Genomic DNA, 18609 nt, shown 5'->3' on the forward strand with positions numbered 1-18609 from the left:
CGGGAGCGGACCGCTGGGCGAGATGGACCTCGGTCTGACCCAGTGGAGGCAACTTCTTATGTTCTTATGTTCTTCTTATGTAGTTATCTTGAAACCCTGACTGGCAAGGCAAGGGCAACAGGACAGTTTTGAAAACCATTAGTGCTTTGTTTCTTGTACTGCCTGATTATGCTTTAGCAGCCAATGCATCTTTACGCAGAAGCCTCAAGGGGGTATGTCAGACAGATATGGCATGGCTTTTCTAGTTAATTTTTGTAATATAAAGAAGCAAAAAACAAAGGAAATAAGGTGATACCTTTTTATTGGACTAACAATGCATTTTATGATGAGCTTTCAAAGGTAACCCTTCTTCAGATCAGAAAAAAATGCAAATGTAGACAAATTATCAGTATTTTATGAGGAAAGCATTTTAGGGATAGGAAGAGGGGGTGGGCAGGAGACAGAAAGGTGGCAGAACCGTTTTAAATGTCTTTATAGTGGGAAAGAAAGCCCAGATCTCTGTTAAGTGCTGGCTGGCAGGTGTCAAAAGCACTGAACTGATTTTACATTTGCAGGTAGTAGCTTATCCAGTAAGGCTTTATTCTTCCCCTAGAACACACTACTGTACTATTAGAGCACCAGGATGAGGCTTGAAATATGATGAAAGAGACTATTGGAGCACCAGAATGAGGCTTGAAATGCCCTTGGATTATGCAGGCTATCGATGCAGTAGTCTCCCAATACTGTATTGTATAGTAGTTGTTGCCGGCACGAAGCTAGATATCCGGAAGCGTTATCTGACTAAGGATACTTACGGAGGGCGTTAAGCTTGATTTCGGGGTGGCCATAACCCGTTACCTAACAGCATCAAACGGAGACAAATATTAAAATCCTGCTGAAAACGGGAGGGTGGTTTTCACTTGGTCCTCGAACACGTTGTCTGCCCTATTACAATCTAGTATTAATAAAGTTGCTTAAAAAAAAAAATCCGGTAGTGGAGTTGCTTCTTTTCCTTTGGCTGTAGCGTGTGCCCAGCCTCATTCTCACATTTAAGCAGTGAGGTAGACACATGGACGGTAGGAGGGAACTGGACAGTCATTCCAGGTAATGTGCTGTTACTTATCTGCTAAACGACCGAGAGTCACCCTAATCCAGGTAAAGTAGTAATACTCCCCCAAGCCAGAGTCTCTCTCACTGAGGATGCAGTACAGATATTCATCCCCCAAACTAGTCATTCACTATGGATAATGATATTCATCTCCAAGCCCAAACTAGTTACTGGGTATGCAGTACTGATGTTACTGCTAGGATCGTTTTTAGAAAAGAGCACCCCACCCCACCCCTTTTTTTAAGTCGTTACGCTGGATTTCAGTAAGGGCACATCTTTTAATTTTAAAATGTTTGACTTTTAAGATATTACCTAGAAAAGTTTAGGACTTCCAAAATTGGTTTAAAATCAAAGTGAATATTACATTTTACATAAGTTGGACCTTTCAGTGGCATTTAATTGATTTAAAAGAGATTTGGAATTCTATGCCTGGAGCACTTTGATAAAAAGTTAACTATTTAAAATTTCAAAATGGTCTGAAAAACTGATTATTTGAGAAATGTTTGCAGTAGAACTGGAAAATGGCCAGAATTAATTTATTGTAATGGTGGTGGGATTGTATGATATTGTGAATTGTTTACCTCTTTTATTGTAAACTGTTTAGATTATTATTATTCCCCTAACCTTTACCATATGTAAAAAAAAAAAAAAAAAAAAAAAGTACTCATGCTCATTCCCCAAAGTAGGTTCACAGTAGATGTAGTCCTGATATTTAATTCCTCCAAACCAGAGTCACTGTGAGTAAAGTAGCTGATTCTGATTTTTCAAACCTGATCTCTGTGAATACAGGGCTCAAGGCCCTGCCACGTTCTCACTCCTTCATTTGGAACAGGTTTTCCATGTTAGTAAATATAGGCAGTTCTGATATTTCTTAACACAGCATAATACATGAAAACATGCTTTCTGGTGGTGTCTCTCTTAAAATGTCTCTTCCTGGGACAATTCCAGAGTATATTCAGAAGGCTTTAAAGGGCTTTTTTAATGTAGAAAGAGGAAAAGACTGAGGGGCCCTTTTACTAAAGCTTAGCATGTGCTAAATGCTGAGAAGTCTATAGGTATAAAATGGGATTCTAAGCATTTATCACACACTATATTGTAGTAAAAGAGCCTTGGATTTTCTTATGCTACCATTGTCAGAGCTGCCAAGTTATCATTCAAGGAGGGAGACTTTTTTTGACCAGTCCTGGATTTCTGCCAACCTCATCCTGTTACATTATGGGATCTGTAGCTCTGATTTCAGTGGATAGAATTATGGACTACAAATACTATACTGCTTTGGGATGTGAGTTTAAGACCAGCCATAAAGTCTCCCTCCTAGAATGAATAATTTGGCAGTTCTGCATTGTAGTTACATAACATTACATTACAGATTTATATTCCGCCATTACCTTTCGGTTCAAAGCAGATTACAAAAAGAGTTATGGAAGAAGGGTTACAACGTTAGATCAGAGAAGGTTTCCAAGAGAGGGAAAAGTAGGATCTGGGGTTAGGGAGGGGATGGTAAGAGGGGGGTTAAGCTTTATCATGGTATTAAGTTTTATTAAGGGATTTCTTGAAGAGTATAGTTTTTATTTCCTTTCTGAACATCTTGTAGTGTGGGGTTGTTGTCAATAGGTTGGAGACTTGGTTGTCTATCTTCGCTGCCTGAGTGGCCAGTAGTCCGTTGTATAGTTTTTTTCCGTTTTACTTCTTTGATTGGGGGGTAAGTGAATGGGGTATGTGTTTTTCTATGCCTGGTAGAGGTGGTTTGGATGAGGCGGTCGTTTAGGTAGGTTGGGCTGTCTCCATTTATAGTTTTAAATAGTATACAGTAGAATTTAAATTGTATTCTTTCCTGGATTGGAAGCCAATGAGAATTGATGAATGCCTCAGTAATGTGATCATGTTTTTTCAATGAATAGACAAGTCTCAGAGCTGTATTCTGAATTGTCTGTAGTTGTTTAATCATTATTGCAGGGCAGGGGAGGTAGAGGATGTTGCAAAAGTCTAGGATACTTAGGATTAGAGATTGTACTAGGAGCTGAAATTGTGTTTTTTCGAAGAATTTTCAGACTTGTCTAAGGTTTCTCATAACTGCGAAAGATTTCTGTATTGTTTTTTTAATTTGTGGTTGCATGGTGCAGCCTCTGTCAATAGTCATACCTAGAAGTTTTAGGGTGGTTTGCAAAGGGTAGTTGATAGAGTTGATTTCTAGTTGAGAAACTTATGTGCTTAGAGAAGAGGCCCTGATTTGAGTGTGATGTATTTTAAATTGGTTTTGTTTAATTGTATTTTTAAATACTGCCCAGACAGGTTAGAAATCAATAGACCATAATCATAACCGTAATATGGAGGGAAGAGGAGGAATTCACCAAAGTTTAGTATGTGCTAAATGCCAAGAAGCCCATTTTATACTTATGGGTGTCTTAGCATTTAGCGCACACTAATGGAATTAGTGTATGCTAAGCTTTGGTGAATTCCCTAATAAAGTCTTATCTTAATTTTTTTTTTCTACTTCCTCCTTGGAGCTAGGAATTTCAAATGATACACTGATGTGATATTGGTATGATGGGTACTACGGGACCAAGCTCCACTCTCCAGGCTGCTATTGACCTCACAGCAGGGGCTGCAGGTAATTCCAGAGTAAATGCTTATTTTATGGCACATATTAGAATCATCTTCAATGAAAACCAAACAACATGGAAAGTGCTTGGAGGGCTGGTCAGGGCTAGCTGCCAGTCTGCACATTGTGGTAAGAAGACCCAGGTTTGATTTGCAGAGTTGGAAACACTTAAGGCAGAGATGTCCCAGTCGGGTTTTCAGGATTTCCCCAATGAATATGCATGAGATCTATTAGCATACAATGAAAGCAGTGCATGCAGATAGATCTCATGCATATTCATTGGGGAAATCCTGAAAATCCGACTGGATTGCAGCTCTCGGGGAGGGACTTTGACACCCCTGGTTTAAGGAGAAGGTCCCAGGCAATTGTAAATGAAAGCTTGTGAAGCAGGAGAGGTTAGTATTAATAGATCTGGAAGTCCAAAGGATTAGAAGAATGGAAAAAAAAAAGACATCATAAAGCTAAAACACCGACTATATTGGATCAAGTAACTTTATATCAATAAAGTGTATTTGAAAGAATTCCACAAATATATCCCTGGTTGTTGTGTACTGTTCCATCCCCACTTTTTAGACTTCATTTTTAGTGGCCTGCAGGGTGCATTACAGGCTTTATTTAAATAACTTTCTTTTTTTTGGTCAAGGAATGGGAAAACAGCCTTAGTAAATTAGGCTGTAAAGAGCTGCGAGTTAGGCCTCAGAAGAGATCTCTCTATCCTCCCCCCCTCCCCCGCAAGTCAGTGGAAACAATGAGGGGGGAGATGTCTCAGTTGCTGAATCCTAAATAGGAAGGAAATTTGTCAAGGCCTGCACATATACTTCATGCATTAACATTTATACCTGCTTTTGAACAGATGTAGATCAGGGATAGGCACCCAGAAAATTTAGTTTGGATTTTTTTTCATTTCCAATGAATGTCATTATGAGTGCATACAGTGCACCCTCTCCTTAAAGAGAGCCCATGATCACCAAAGGACAACATTCATTTCTCAAAGGACAGCCCATCCCTAGTGTAGATGTTCATGTACAGCATGATGTTTGTGGGTGACTCCTGCGATGCACTCTAGGGTGCTTCATGTTTGATAAACCCTGGTGAACTTGTGACTTTTGTCAAAAAGTTCCCATGAATTGATTGAACATCCTTAGCTGTATATCAACAAATTGAACATCTAGAATTTAGCAGCATGATAATATAATATATATATACATAAAAATAAGGTGTGTGAATTTGAAAGCCCTTGGTTTCAAGACGGTTTCAAGAATCGAGCTCAGGTCTTTCTTTCTAGTCTATGATTTGTGACCCCTCTCAAATAGAGTAGGCTATTTTTCTTTTGGGATTTCATGTATAACATGCAATAGGAAACCTTAAAGATAAAAGTTAACATCACATGCAGAATTTAACATATTGTAACAAAAATATTAGTATTTCCAATGCAAAATTCTTTCATCAGAAAGAAGGAAAAAAATGTAACACGTACTGTGTAGGTCTTGTATTTTTGTTCCATTTAAAATTTCCCCTTAAAACTGTGGGCAATGGAAGAAGAAAAAGTTATGCTTACATTTATAAGTGTAGGAATTTTACTGTACCGCCCCTACATTTCCTGGCACTGTCACTGGTTGGCTTGTATGCACTTATCTAGTAGAATAATGGTATATATCTATATATTTAGGAGAGAGACCCAGTGAGATTTTCCAGGTTAACTGTTTCTCTACAAAGATTTGCCCTTCACCTGGATCACTGTAAGTGGTTAGCAAGTACATGAAACAGACTGAATTTAACTGACTGCTGCTCATTGGTTTACTGTATTATTTCAGGTGGAACTGCGTGTGTGCTGGTTGGGCAGCCCTTTGACACAGCAAAGGTGAAAATGCAGACATTTCCGAATTTGTACAGAGGACTTATGGAGTGCGCAGTGAAGATTTACAGACAAGTGGGGTTTAGAGGCTTTTACAAGGGAACCAGCCCAGCCCTGTTGGCTAACATAGCAGAAAACTCTGTGCTGTTCATGAGCTATGGATTTTGTCAACAAGTGGTGAGGAGTGCTCTTGGACTAGACAAGCACGTAATGCTAAGGTGAGCAGTCAAAATGGTTGTCATGTATTTCAAAAATAAGAAGACAAGTGGACAGACTTAAAATCTGGTTGACTGCTAAAAGTTGGCATAATACAGCAAAAACATAAGGATGTGTATTTTGGCAGGAGCATGAATCCCCCACACATACATGTCCCCGCATCTAACAGTCCCACCCTTAGATTCCAATCACACTGCTCTCCATCACTCCCTTTCTCATCCATTAACACATTGAAAGATTTGGTCAATACTAGGGCAATTCTATAATAGTGAAGCGATATTTAGGCACATATTCTTTTAAGGAAAATGAGAGGCTACTGTCCTTTATAGAATATGATTGAAACAGGTAAAATATATGCCTATAATTTGAGTGTGAGCACTGAACGCCAGCCACAGAGCTGGTATAAGTTCTTCTGCCTAAGTGCTGGAGAGATATGCATAACTTATAGTATTCTCTAAGTTAACAAGTGCAAGTATCAGCCCTGCCCAGACTCCACCCATGTGTAGCCCATCTATCAAATATATGCTATGTAATATATGCACATATTTATAGAATAGTGCTTAGGCAGATTCTCAGCATTTACACAAATGTATGACGTGATCTAGACAGCTCAAGGAGGATAAATAAAATAAACTGCTTGGTAACTAAATTCCAGTACTGAAAAAAAGTACAAACCACGTTCTCTGCAATATTGGGGCTAGATCTAGGAGGCACACTGGATGTTGCCTTTATTGAATGGTATAACCTCAGGAGATTCCTTATTTTTTTTTAAAAAAACCAAAACAGCATATCTGCAGGCTAGCAGCACATCTTTAATTGTTTAAAGTGGAATACATTGCCAGAATGAATAGTAAAGATGGTCATTTGAAATGTTAGAAGTCCTAGTGGAAAGAGTCAACTAGCTGGATGCTCTGGGCGGGCAGCAGTGAAAAAATAGCACTTGGTCAGTCTTGAAAGCTGTCATGGCAATAATAACTAAAAGTCAAAGTACAAGCACAGGTGCACATGGTAGCCAGATATTGGCAGGCTACTCAGGGAACTCAGGAAGTTTGACATTGAGCCAATAGCCACATTAATATTGGTATTTAATTAGATTACTAAAATGTTTTATGATTATAAGAATGGAAGGGTCCTGGGTATGAACAAAGTGGAGACATTGCATGTTTATCAGCCCAAGAGTAAAAAAAGGAAGACAGCCAAATCTGTCCTGAATTAGGAGAGATTTTTTACAAGTGATCATATTGTAAGGCTGGCAACTGGGATCCATCCTTTGCATTGTGGACAGAAGTGTCAGTAGATCTTTTTCTGTTACTGCATTATTATTCAGCATGGCACGCAGAAGAAACTCTCAATTTAATTCATGTACCTTTGGGGCTGGTTTCAGTGAATGAATTCCTTTGGTCTTATTATTACATATTTTATATGATAATGGAATATATGGTGGGGAGGGATGGGAAAAGGGAAGGGATAAGAATTTATGTAATGTACCAATGATTGTTTGTAAGTGATGTATTTATTGTTAATGTGAATAAATATATTTAACACTTAATGTAATTTTGAAAATGAATAAAGAATTTTAAAAAAAAATTTCTTTGGTCGCCTGGCCCACAGCTTTTTCACATATTGTTTTTCTCTATCTAATAGTTTCTCTTATTGAAAATATTTTCAGCTGTATCTTCCTCGTATCTAGGGGCCTTCATTGTATTCTCAATAAAAAGTTTATCTGAAAGAACTGTGTTCATTTCTTTGGTTCCTGCTGCATGGTGTTAAGCAGCTTTGAGATTCTATTCTGAAAAGCTCAATTACAGAAATGAGAAATCCAGTGTGAGAATGAAGCATTTTCCTTAAATTAATTTATCAAGGAGACATGGTTCTGTATTTAGAAACTAGTAGTCCTCTTTCTTCTTTATTTTTCCACAGTGACCTACAGAATGCAGCTGCAGGTTCAGTTGCATCTGTATTCTCCTCCCTCGTTCTTTGCCCTGCAGAGCTGGTAAAATGTCGCCTGCAGGCCATGCATGAATTAAAGTTATCTGGAAAGGTTCTTGAAAGGCACAAGTAAGAGTATGATTTTAATTATGTTTGGGAATGTGAGGGATAAGCAAGAAAGCCTGAACAGTGATGCCAGATGCTCTAAAGGGCATTTTCCCTCTTTGGGTCCATTGGAAGAATCCTAATTTCAGCCACAGTTGATGCTGAACTCAGAATTTATGCAAACATGATCATGTCCTCCAAATGAGGCTAGTCTGATTTCAACCCTCTACTCACCTTTCCTGATAATTACATTATGGGCTTGAATTTACACCATTTACAGCAGGGGTCTCAAAGTCCCTCCTTGAGGGCCGCAGTCCAGTCAGGTTTTCAGGATTTCTCCAATGAATATGCATGAGATCTATGTGCATGCACTGCTTTCAATGCATATTCATGGGAAAATCCTGAAAATCCCGACTGGATTGCGGCCCTCAAGGAGGGACTTTGAGATCCCTGATTTACAGGGTTTTGCAAAAGTCTTCAGACCCTTATTTTTTCCAAATTCTGTTTTTAAAAAGTTCAACATGCTTTGAGATTGTTTCACCATGTTGCAACAAACTCTACACCAGTGGTTCCCAACCCTGTCCTGGAGGACCACCAGGCCAATCGGGTTTTCAGGCTAGCCCTAATGAATATGTATGAGAGAGATTTGCATATAATGGAAGTGAGAGGCATGCAAATCTGCTCCATGCATATTCATTAGGGCTAGCCTGAAAACCCGATTGGCCTGGTGGTCCTCCAGGACAGGGTTGGGAACCACTGCTCTACACTTTCAACATGATTTTCAAGGCCCTCAGACAAAATGGGCCAGAGTATCTAAAAGAATAAGGTAGTTGTCTAAACGCCTTTGAGTCTTTAAGGCAGGGTTGTAGAATCAGTACACCAAACCTTTAATTCTGACTCTGACCCCTGTGCATAGTAAATTTAAGAGAAATTTTATTAATTACAGAAACATAGGATATTTCTTTATGTATAAATACGAATACAAGACCAGTAAAATACAAAACATATTTATTTGAAGTTTGAACAAATAAAATGCTGTCAAATGAAAATATGCAATATATTGTTATACACTTAATATTTTTAATAAATCTTTGAAGACTTCAACTTCTGAAAAAGAATTGCCTCAGAAAGATCCTCTTTTATGGATGCCCTCAAATCTGACATAGTTATTCTCAGCGCAGAGAACCATCTCTGAACACTTACCTTAAACAACTCATGGAGGTTGTTGTCAAAATTGTGAAGATTTAATCCAGTCAAGATATTTTTTGTTTCTTCATTACTTTTTACTTATTTCTATAATTACCGTATTGTCACGCATATAACGTGCGCGTTATACACGATTTTACAAACCGTGCAAACCGTTATACGCGTGAGCGCGTTGTACAAATTTTTTTTACATAGTTTTCCCCCCGACGTCCGATTCATCACCCCGAAGGACCGCTTGCACCCCCACAGCCTCCCCCCTCCCCCTCCCGCATGGAGAAGCTGCCTACCATTGTTTCCGGATGCCAGTGAGCCCAGCTGCTTCCTCTGCCAGCGGTCCTGCCCCTTCTCTGAGCCCTGCGCTGCTTCCTCTTCCGGCGGTCCTGCCCTTTCTCTGATGTCAGAAAAAGGGCGGGACCGCCGGAAGAGGAAGCAGCGCAGGGCTCAGAGAAGGGGCAGGACCGCCGGCAGAGGAAGCAGCTGGGCTCACTGGCATCCGGAAACAATGGTAGGCAGCTTCTCCATGCGGGAGGGGGTGGGGGGAGGCTGTGGGGATGCGAGCGGTCCTTCGGGGTGGGGGTGAGAGCGGTCCTTCCGAAAGGAGAGTCGGGGCGGCGAGAGGAGAGTCGGGGCAGCGAACAGAGAGTCAGGGCGGCATGCGCGATATACGCGTGTGCGCGCTATAGTAAAAAATTTTTACATAAATTTCTGTTCCCCGCGCGCTATACCCGTGTGCGCATTTTACATGGGCGCGCGGTATATGGGTGAAAATACGGTATTCTATATGTTGAAAGTGTAGAGTATAGTGTGCAGATCAATGAAACAAATTCAAGGTATTATACTTAAAATGGCACATCTCACTAAAGGCCTAATTTACTAAACTTCTTTCCCCTTGGACACTGAATGGGGGGGGAATAATCTTAGTAAATCAAATCCTAAGGGCTCCTTTTACAAAGGTGCGCTAGCGTTTTTAGCGCATGCACCGGATTAGTGCGCACTAGCCGAAAAACTACCACCTGCTCAAGAGGAGGCGGTAGCGGCTAGCGCGCATGGCATTTTAGCATGCATTATTCCGCGCGTTAAGGCCTAACGCTTCGTAAAAGGAGCCCTAAGTGTTCCTGTCAAGCACCTAGTAGGCACATGTGCTCACACTTGTTCTTGATTTAGAGAGAAAGTTATTATCAACGTGGGCTACCGTTAGAATGGGTTATTTTACTGTTAACCTCAGTTATGAGTAACTAGGTCCTATTGCATCAAATAGCACAAGTCAGTAGTAAAATAACTCATCTCAACGGTAGCCCACATTGATCACTTCCCCCCTTAGTTCCAAAATATTCACTTTTATTGACCAGATACTAGTTTTGTATTCCTTGTGCATAAGCAATTGGCTATCAACCTAGAGCATAACACTGATAATTTACTTCCCTTCTGATAGTACAGTTTGGTCAGTGGTGAAAGGTATTATTCGCACCGAGGGAGTTTTGGGATTCTACCAAGGACTGTCAAGCACTTTATTCAGAGAGATGCCAGGATATTTTGTCTTTTTTGGTGGATATGAGCTGAGCCGATCATTGTTTGCTTCAGGAGGGAAATCAAAAGAAGAGTTAGGTAAGTGTAAGACTGTTGACAGACTTAGTAATTTTGATTTCCTCTGGCAATTTCCATATTCTTTAGCTTATAATATAATGAACTCTACACTGAGGAGATAAGAAGTGACTTGTACGGTTCTGAGTAGATCTTATATGCGTATATCTACTCTCCAAGATGAAGAGCCCCAACCTGTTCACCCTTTCACCATATTGAAGTCATTTTGGCTACTCTTCTCGGTACCTTTTCTAGTTCTGCTGTATCTCTTTCATTTTTAATTTTGGGGCAGTACTTGAGGTGCAGGTCGCTGAGTGGATGAATACAGGTATTATAATGTTCATTTTAGATTTTATTCTCCATTCCCTTCTGAATTACTCCTAATATGCTATGTATTTGCCCTTATTTTTAATTGTTGTCACTCACTGAATGATATTCCATCTTAATGAAAAGCTATGTGCAGAGCAGGATTAATTCTTCAGTGGGCCCTAGGCACACAAGTACACTGGGACCTCTGGCCCTGATCAAAAACCAATTGGCAAAAACTTTTTTTTTTCTCTTCCACTGTGAAGAAACAATGGCATGCAAACAGACTCAAAAGAGTAATTTGAAATTTATAAGTGAGACATCTGTACGGGTGATATAAACAATTCAATCCCGAGCAGGGACTCAAAGATGACAGGCATCAGACTAAAAAGTCTCAATAAGCCCTGCCCAGTACTTCATTCGTTGTCTCAAAACTAATTCTTGAATTTAGAGGATTTAAATAACTTTATTTAATAATAGTAAAAGTTTGACTGCTCACTGAAAATTCAGAGTGGTAGAAAAAATTGGAGTATATTAAATACCCCAAACTGTCCCAGAAAAATAATAACATTAAATTGTTCTTGCAAAAAATTGTTACTGCAAAAAAAATCTTCACATAGTCAAATAACCGTAACTGTGGTTCTACTTAGCTGAGTCCTGTTATGCTTATACATGCCAATAAGGCGGAATCCTATTGGGTTCTGTCATCCCTCTGATTAGTTCTGACTGTTTATTGGCACTTCTCAGGTTTTTTGACAACCTCTGGCCCTGCTCATGCCTCCATTTATTTCTTTACATGTTTGCTTGCTTATTTACTTCTTTAATTCTACTTGATTTCTTCTCTTTTTTTTTTCCTCTTTATTTTAAAATGTTGGGATGTTTTTCTTCATATAAAAATTAGATCTCAAAGTGTCCTCCTGATCCTCCAGTCTTGGTCTGCCTCTGAACAGTCCCAGGCAGATTGATTCTTAACAAAGTTAGATCCAGAGAAGAACTCCAGATCCAACTTTACTGTGAAGAAAAAAAAATCCCTACCTTCCGAGATAAGGCAGAGCAAAGCCTAACTAAGGCAGCAGAGAAGAGGATTCAAGGACATGACTGACTAATTAAAACCAGATCCTCTGGATTTCATGACTTTTATTTATTCTACTCAATTTCTCTCCAGCTTGAGATCATTCTTGCCTCTCCAAAGGCTTAGTATTCCCCCTTCCAAGTTTATTAAAAATGTTGCTGTCCCACATTATGATAGTAAGTGACTTACAAGTCTAAAAAATTTTAGAGATAGGGAAACGGATATGTGATTACAAAAACAATAACATGAAAGAGGGCAAAAGGTAAAACTACAAATGTAAATAGGAAAGGGGGAGGAGAAAAACATAAGGATAACTTTGTGTCCTCAAAGACTCGTTATCAAAATAAGGAGTGAGAGGGCATCAATGCAGGTTTATTGTGTTGCCCCCACCCCATACTTAGTACCCCCTCAAATCACTCTAACCAGCACCCCCAGCTCAAATACTTTCTCTTTCCAAGATTCAAAGTCATACACCCTCTACTCAAACTCAAACTACTCTTTTGCTAACTTTTGTTTGCCCCAAGTTAGTCCTTTTCTCCATTTCATACCTGCTACCTCTTGGCTCCTACACAATCAACTGTTTTCTGCTTGGGTCACTCCCACAGGGCTCAGCCAAATGTGCAGGCCCAAGAGGCAGTGACTCCTATTACTCTTCCTCTCTCCCGAAGCCAGACATGGGCCTAATCTGTAGCATGCACCCCTTGGTTGTGTAGCAGCACCAGCTGTGCACAGCAGAAGACTTCAGAGTCCTCCTCTTAACTTTCAAAGGCAGCCGCCAGACAGGCTTCTTTCCTATGCTTCAAGTCTCGAGAAAACAATAAACGATGGATGCCGACAACATCCGCTCCCAAAACATTGCAGCAAGAGCGTGACATCGGCTTGGCTACACATGATGACATCATTGGACCAGCACACCGGGCCCCTCTGAACCTTTTGGGCCCAAGGCACATGCCTATTTTGCCTATCCTTTAATCCTGCCTTGGCTGTGTGTAATGTATGGTCCTTCATTTTGTCTGTCTTTTTCATTTGCTGTGTTATTTATGCTTCCAGGCCCAATTCCTTTGATGATAAGCGGTGGCTTTGGAGGTGTTGCTCTGTGGCTTGCTGTGTACCCTGTGGACTGTGTCAAATCCAGAATCCAGGTTCTTTCTGCAGCAGGGAAACAAGCAGGCTTTATGGGAACTTTGGTGCACTTAGTGAAAAATGAAGGTGAGCTTTTTAAAATAATGGGCAAGTATTTGTTTAGTTGGAATCGCATTGGTGACTAAAGTTAAAGCAGCTCAAAAATAACATTTGAAAAAGTGAAGCTGCTAGTGGCTGTGGTTTATAGCCTCTCAAGCCTTACTTAAATTACAAGATTATTTTGCAGAACCTGGTAATGCAATCGTAATTTTTTTTTTTTTTAAGCCAGTTGTTATTTTATCTAGGAGTCCTTGAACATGTAGCACCCTCCCTCTTCCCAGGCAGCATAACTAGGCAGTGGTATAGTAAGAGGGGAGGGGGGTTCGCCCTCAGTGCCGTCTGGGGGTGCATTGGCACCCATCCTTCCTCTGCCTCCCCACTCCTTCCCGATCCTCCCCCCCAAGCCGAATGCGTGCACCCCTTCCCTTCCGCTTACCTCTTTAATTTTCCTGCCACAAGCAGCATCATAAACTTGCTGCCCGCATCGGAGTTGGCTCATTCTGATGTCACTTCTGGGTCCCGCGCCTAGGAGGTGACGTCAGAGGGAGAGCATACATGACACAGGCAGACAGACAAAAATAAGGTAAAACAAGAAAGATTACAAGTAGTAAATAAAGTTAAACATAGAGTTTACAACAAGGCCCAACAAACAGCCCTCAAGCCGTAGTTTTTTATTTTTTTAAAACGTGTCTTCAATGCTGTTTTGAACGCAAAATATTATACTAATCCTCTAACAAATTAGGGCCAAACATTATAGTTTTAACAACCATATGAGAAAAGAAACATGACCAGGTTTTAATTTAAAATAAATCAGCCTCTCATCTGCATTTGCCTTGTTTCTCTGTCTCTTCTTGTTTCTCTTTATCTCTGCATATCACCTTTTTTCTCTTTTCTACCCTACATCACCTTCTCTCCACTTTACTTCTTCCTCCTCTATCCCCATCACTTTCACCTCATTTATTTTATGTTCTCTATTACACTCACCTCTCCATCTCATTCTTATTCCTCATTTTGTTTCCTCTCTCGCCCCATTGTTCCGTGTCCCCTTCTTTGCTCTCCTCAACACCTCTGTGCCTCTCTATCCTCCTCCTCACGTCTCTCAAGCACTCCATATCTTTCTCTTCAACACTTAAGGCACATGCTTGTTGCGGGAGCTATTTGTCACCAGTGGAGCCGTTCTCTGTAAGAGAAGTGGTAAAGCTTTGTTTGTGGAGTTGAAATTGTGCAGCAGTATCAGTTTGTACACATTGCTCATGCATTTTTCTGCAGGAACACGATGAGGATTGCGGGTGTCCTTGGCTTCAACCCCATAAACTCAACTTATTTGCTAAAGCAGAATCATGAATATTATGGTTTTAAAAAAAAAGGTATCGGTCCTAACCAGGAGGGCAGAAGAGCATTCACTGGGTTAATGGGTAGCTGGACCTAAAGAGAAGTGTACCAGCTCTTCTGTTTCAGGGTTGTAGCACGGAGATGTATCATGTAAACCAGGGGTGCCCACACTTTTTTGGCTTGCGAGCTACTTTTAAAATGACCAAGTGAAAATGATCTACCAAAAATAAAAATGCTAAACATATATTTATTTATATATATACCGAGTGTACTTTATATTTAAAATATATATCGTTTATCTTGCATAACAGCATGAACATATATGCGATCGACGTGTTGGGCACCCTTGATGTAAACAAACAACATTGTACTTTTATATTTAAACATGAAAATCTGAGTCCATTTGCACTCTTGCAAGGGAAAAAGATAACTTCCTTAAAGGAAAAATGTTTAAAGCCAAGCAGAACCTTTATTTGAACAATCACATTAAACCTACTGGGGGGTGTAATTTTAGAAAGTCATTTCTGGATGTATGTGGTCGCATGCACCTGTAACTTTCTTGTTATAAAATTCAGGTGAAGTAAAAGTACGTGCATTGATATGATGATGTTTGCTTTGCTGGAAGGCATGTATGGGGTGGGATTCAAAGCTGTTCACTTAGATGCATCTTTGTGCTCTTATAAAATACTAGCTTAAGCAGAAGGGTATGTCTGTCTGTGTCTAAATCTGCACCTCAATTAGTGTTATTTTATAATCTAAGTAGACACCTGCTTGCCTTTTTTAATTAGGCATTCTCTCCCCCCCCCCCCCAATATAAAGTTATCCACATTCAGAGCAACTCTGTAAAGGGTGCTAAAAATTAGATGCCCAAAATCTGTGCACTGAGGTATTATATAATGGCATCTGGGTGGCCAGATTCTGTTATACGAATAGAGTCTAATTTGGCATTTGGGCGCCAACACTTATACCAGGTGTAAATGCTGGCACCTAGGCATGCAACTTACACTTTAAAGTTTGGCACCTAAATGTGACCTGTCCATGCCCCACCCACATGTATGCCCCTTTTGCTGTTACTTGCTAAAGCATTTACATGCATTTAGATGCCTAACCTCTGTTTACCTCCATTTTTATCCCTAATTTGTGGCACACTATATAGAATTATTGTTTACTGTTTACAATGTACTCGATATACTGCCTCAGTGGAGGAACATACAAGACAGTTTACAGTCTAAAATAGAACAAGGAAAGGAACACCATCTATCATTCAAGTCATGGTGGAATATGGTTTGTCTTACCTATAGATATGAGAGTACCTAGCCAAGAAATTTAAAAATCACTTATTGATCGATGTTAAAATGGTCTGCTTTAAAACAAATTATATACAAATTCATCCATCATGAATGTTTTGGCCTGCATATTAAGTTAGATTCCTTCAGTGTCATGTTAACTTGCAACTACAGATAACACTGTTATTATGTTCTTAATTATATGTTGTATGTTTTATATGGATGTTCTCTCTTTGCAAATCTTCTAATAAAAATACTAAGACTAAAAGAAAAAAAGGAGAGAAGAGAGAAAATAAAAGCCAGCTTGGTCATTGCCAAGCGAAGGGCCTAAAGGAATCATGGTTCCAAAAGCCTTCAGGAATAGAGAGGTTTTTAGGGTGGACCTAAATCTTAAGTAAGAGGGATCCCTGCAAATTTCAGGCAATTGTGAATTCCTTGAAGATGGATAACAAAAAAACAGTGGCGTGTAGACGTGAATTGAGAGCAGTACATGAAAGGAATGCATAAACAGCTTTCAAAGGCAGATCGAAAAGAGTAAACAGGGTGGTATGGTGTAAGTAGAGAAGACAAATCGTAAGTAGGAATATTCGTACAGAGAATTATATGGGTCAAAATCAAGATCTTAAACTGGATCCTGAACTGAATAGGGAGCCAGTGACGTTGGATTAGGAGAGGGAATAATGTTTATTTTCTTAAAATTATATATACCACCAGATTGTAAAATGCATTGAGTGGTCCTTCAGTGGACCGAAAGGCATTAAGGGAAAGGGGGTTTGTATACCACCTTTCCCTTAATGCTAACATTCAAAGTGGTGGGCACTGGAGGATTAAGTGACTTGCCAGGGTCACAGGGAGCAGCACTGGAATTGGATCTCTCAATCTCAATCTCAATCTGGGTGTAGAGGCAGTAGCTCATCCAGTGAGTCACAGCCTTTCAAATCAGATTCCTTCACATGGTGAACAGTAGTGTGCCTTTGGATATTCTTCTGTATTCTGTAAGTTTGTTAGCATGGTTTTAATATTGAAAACTGTAGGAGAATTGGAGATATGCTCATGCATCTGTTTTATAACACATGTTCTCCATTGCAGGACTATCAGCCTTATATTCTGGACTCACCCCCACCATGATCCGTGCATTCCCAGCCAATGGGGCTCTGTTTGTGGCTTACGAATACAGCAGGAAGTTGATGATGAAACAATTTGACATGTATTGAAATTGTTCAGCATCTGAAGTTCATTGTGGCCAAATATCTTCTGGCAACCCTGTAACCAATCAGAAGTACAGTTCTTTGGGTATTATGTTACCCATCTGCTATATAGTCAACAGCCTGTTGGGGCAAGATCCAGCAATTTCTATATATATTTATATTTTTTGTTAAATACAAAAAATTTGGGTAGAGGGTTTTCTGTAAGATGTCTCTGAGCAGATGCCCCCCACTTCTCATACTATTATAAGAATCTGGGTTGTGTTACATACTTCGCCATAGGGATCCAACCAAGCTGCAGTCAATATATGGCTGACAGTAGCTCGGCCCTTGATTTCATGTCTTTATTTGGAATTGTGGGGTACTTGAGATGACAGTCTATATTTAACTACAGTGATTACCTCACTACAGGGCTCTGTGGGCATTCCTTGCATCCCTTGTCATGCAACCTCTTATTTCTAGGGATAACCTCCTTCCTCATTCCTCAGATCTTCATGGAACCCTCACTGCCCTCCCACATCCAGGTCAGGTCCTTAAAGTTTTCCAACCCAGGGTGACCTTTTCATGTGACTGGAGGCGCACACCTCTAATCTCACAATGCCTAACTCTACCCAGAGTGTGCAATAATGTTCCTGAAACACATGGCTTCTCTTATTGCTTATTTGTAATTGAACAATTTAAGACATATTAATTGCTTTTTTTTATTTTGAATCCAACATGATAATCACGTGTTTTAAAGAGTAGGCAGTGCATCTGATTTTTTTTCCCATGTGAGAAATACTGACGGGGGGAATATGTAACTGAAAGAAAGGTCTGTTGCGGGGAAAATTATGGGCATTTTAAAGTTGAAAGGGCAGAAGTATAAATATACTCCATCTGGCATAATGAAAGATGCATTCCTGAACTATATATACTTTACAGCTCTGTTTATTAAAATACACAGGTTATGGTACAAAATGTTTGTCTCGTATATCACAAACTAGGATGGAACTGCTGAGTAGAGAATGACGCGGGGACAAATTTTTCCCCATCACTCCAGGAACTCTTTTTCCCATCCCTGCCCTTGCCCCATTCCTGCAAGCTCTGTCCTCATCTGCACAAACGTCAAACACTTTAAAATCATGTGTTCGAGGTTGTTGTGGTTAAGGCTGAGCTTACAGGAATGTGACAAGGACAGCAACACAACTTGCAGGGATGGGGAAAAATTTGTCCCCGTGTCATTCTCTACTGCCGAGGGCCTTCTGGTCCCTGCTCCCTGCCCAAAGATTTCCCGTTGTGGCTTGCAGTTGGGGATTTATTTTCTCAGGCACTCTGGCTCAAAGTACGGTAGTTAAGAGTGAAATGCTTCTTGTAAATACATGCTGTATAAAGGAGAAAAATGCTGTTCCCGCTTATTTCCTCTAGGCTGCTCACTCATTCACTGCTCTTGAGCCTCCTCTGTAATTTGCATCAAATATTCTAAATTAAAGTGTCGTTTTAGAAGGGTTAGATGGTACACCGTCAGTAGCGCGCAGGACAATTGCACTCTGACAATTCTTCTCTGTCAAATGTGCACACCGACAAGTGCGCGCATGAAGGGAGCGAGATTTTCAGGGCACAATTGTAAGTGTAGTGGGGGAGGGGGTTTGCGACAATCTTACAGTTG

At 40.1% G+C, this 18609-nt stretch overlaps 1 protein-coding gene across 4 annotated transcripts; it reads left to right on the plus strand.

The window, feature by feature from the left end:
* Positions 1-728: 728 nt before the first annotated feature.
* Positions 729-18045, plus strand: LOC117363145 (mitochondrial ornithine transporter 1-like). 4 transcript variants are annotated; one of them, XM_033950479.1, is made up of 7 exons: positions 729-1134; positions 3599-3698; positions 5504-5762; positions 7681-7818; positions 10433-10605; positions 13010-13168; positions 16849-18045. In XM_033950479.1, exons 2-7 carry the CDS (start codon positions 3632-3634, stop codon positions 16971-16973), a joined length of 921 nt encoding a protein of 306 aa, XP_033806370.1. In that variant the 5' UTR covers positions 729-1134; positions 3599-3631; the 3' UTR covers positions 16974-18045. The 4 variants fall into 4 exon arrangements, with proteins under 4 accessions (XP_033806370.1, XP_033806369.1, XP_033806371.1 ...); XM_033950478.1 differs by having other exon boundaries at positions 730-1083; positions 16849-18044; XM_033950480.1 differs by having other exon boundaries at positions 1054-1083; positions 3595-3698.
* The last annotated feature ends 564 nt before the right edge of the window (positions 18046-18609 follow it).

This window comes from Geotrypetes seraphini, chromosome 6 (genome assembly GCF_902459505.1).
Source record: "Geotrypetes seraphini chromosome 6, aGeoSer1.1, whole genome shotgun sequence".
In the NCBI taxonomy this organism is placed as follows: Eukaryota; Metazoa; Chordata; class Amphibia; order Gymnophiona; family Dermophiidae; genus Geotrypetes; species Geotrypetes seraphini.

Coding starts and splice junctions, on each gene's coding strand:
- LOC117363145 (XM_033950479.1), top strand. CDS start 3,632: ATGATGGGTACTACGGGACCAAGCTCCACTCTCCAGGCTGCTATTGAC. Junction 7,819..10,432: donor AAGGTTCTTGAAAGGCACAA/GTAAGAGTATGA, acceptor CCCTTCTGATAG/TACAGTTTGGTCAGTGGTGA. Junction 10,606..13,009: donor GAAATCAAAAGAAGAGTTAG/GTAAGTGTAAGA, acceptor TTATGCTTCCAG/GCCCAATTCCTTTGATGATA.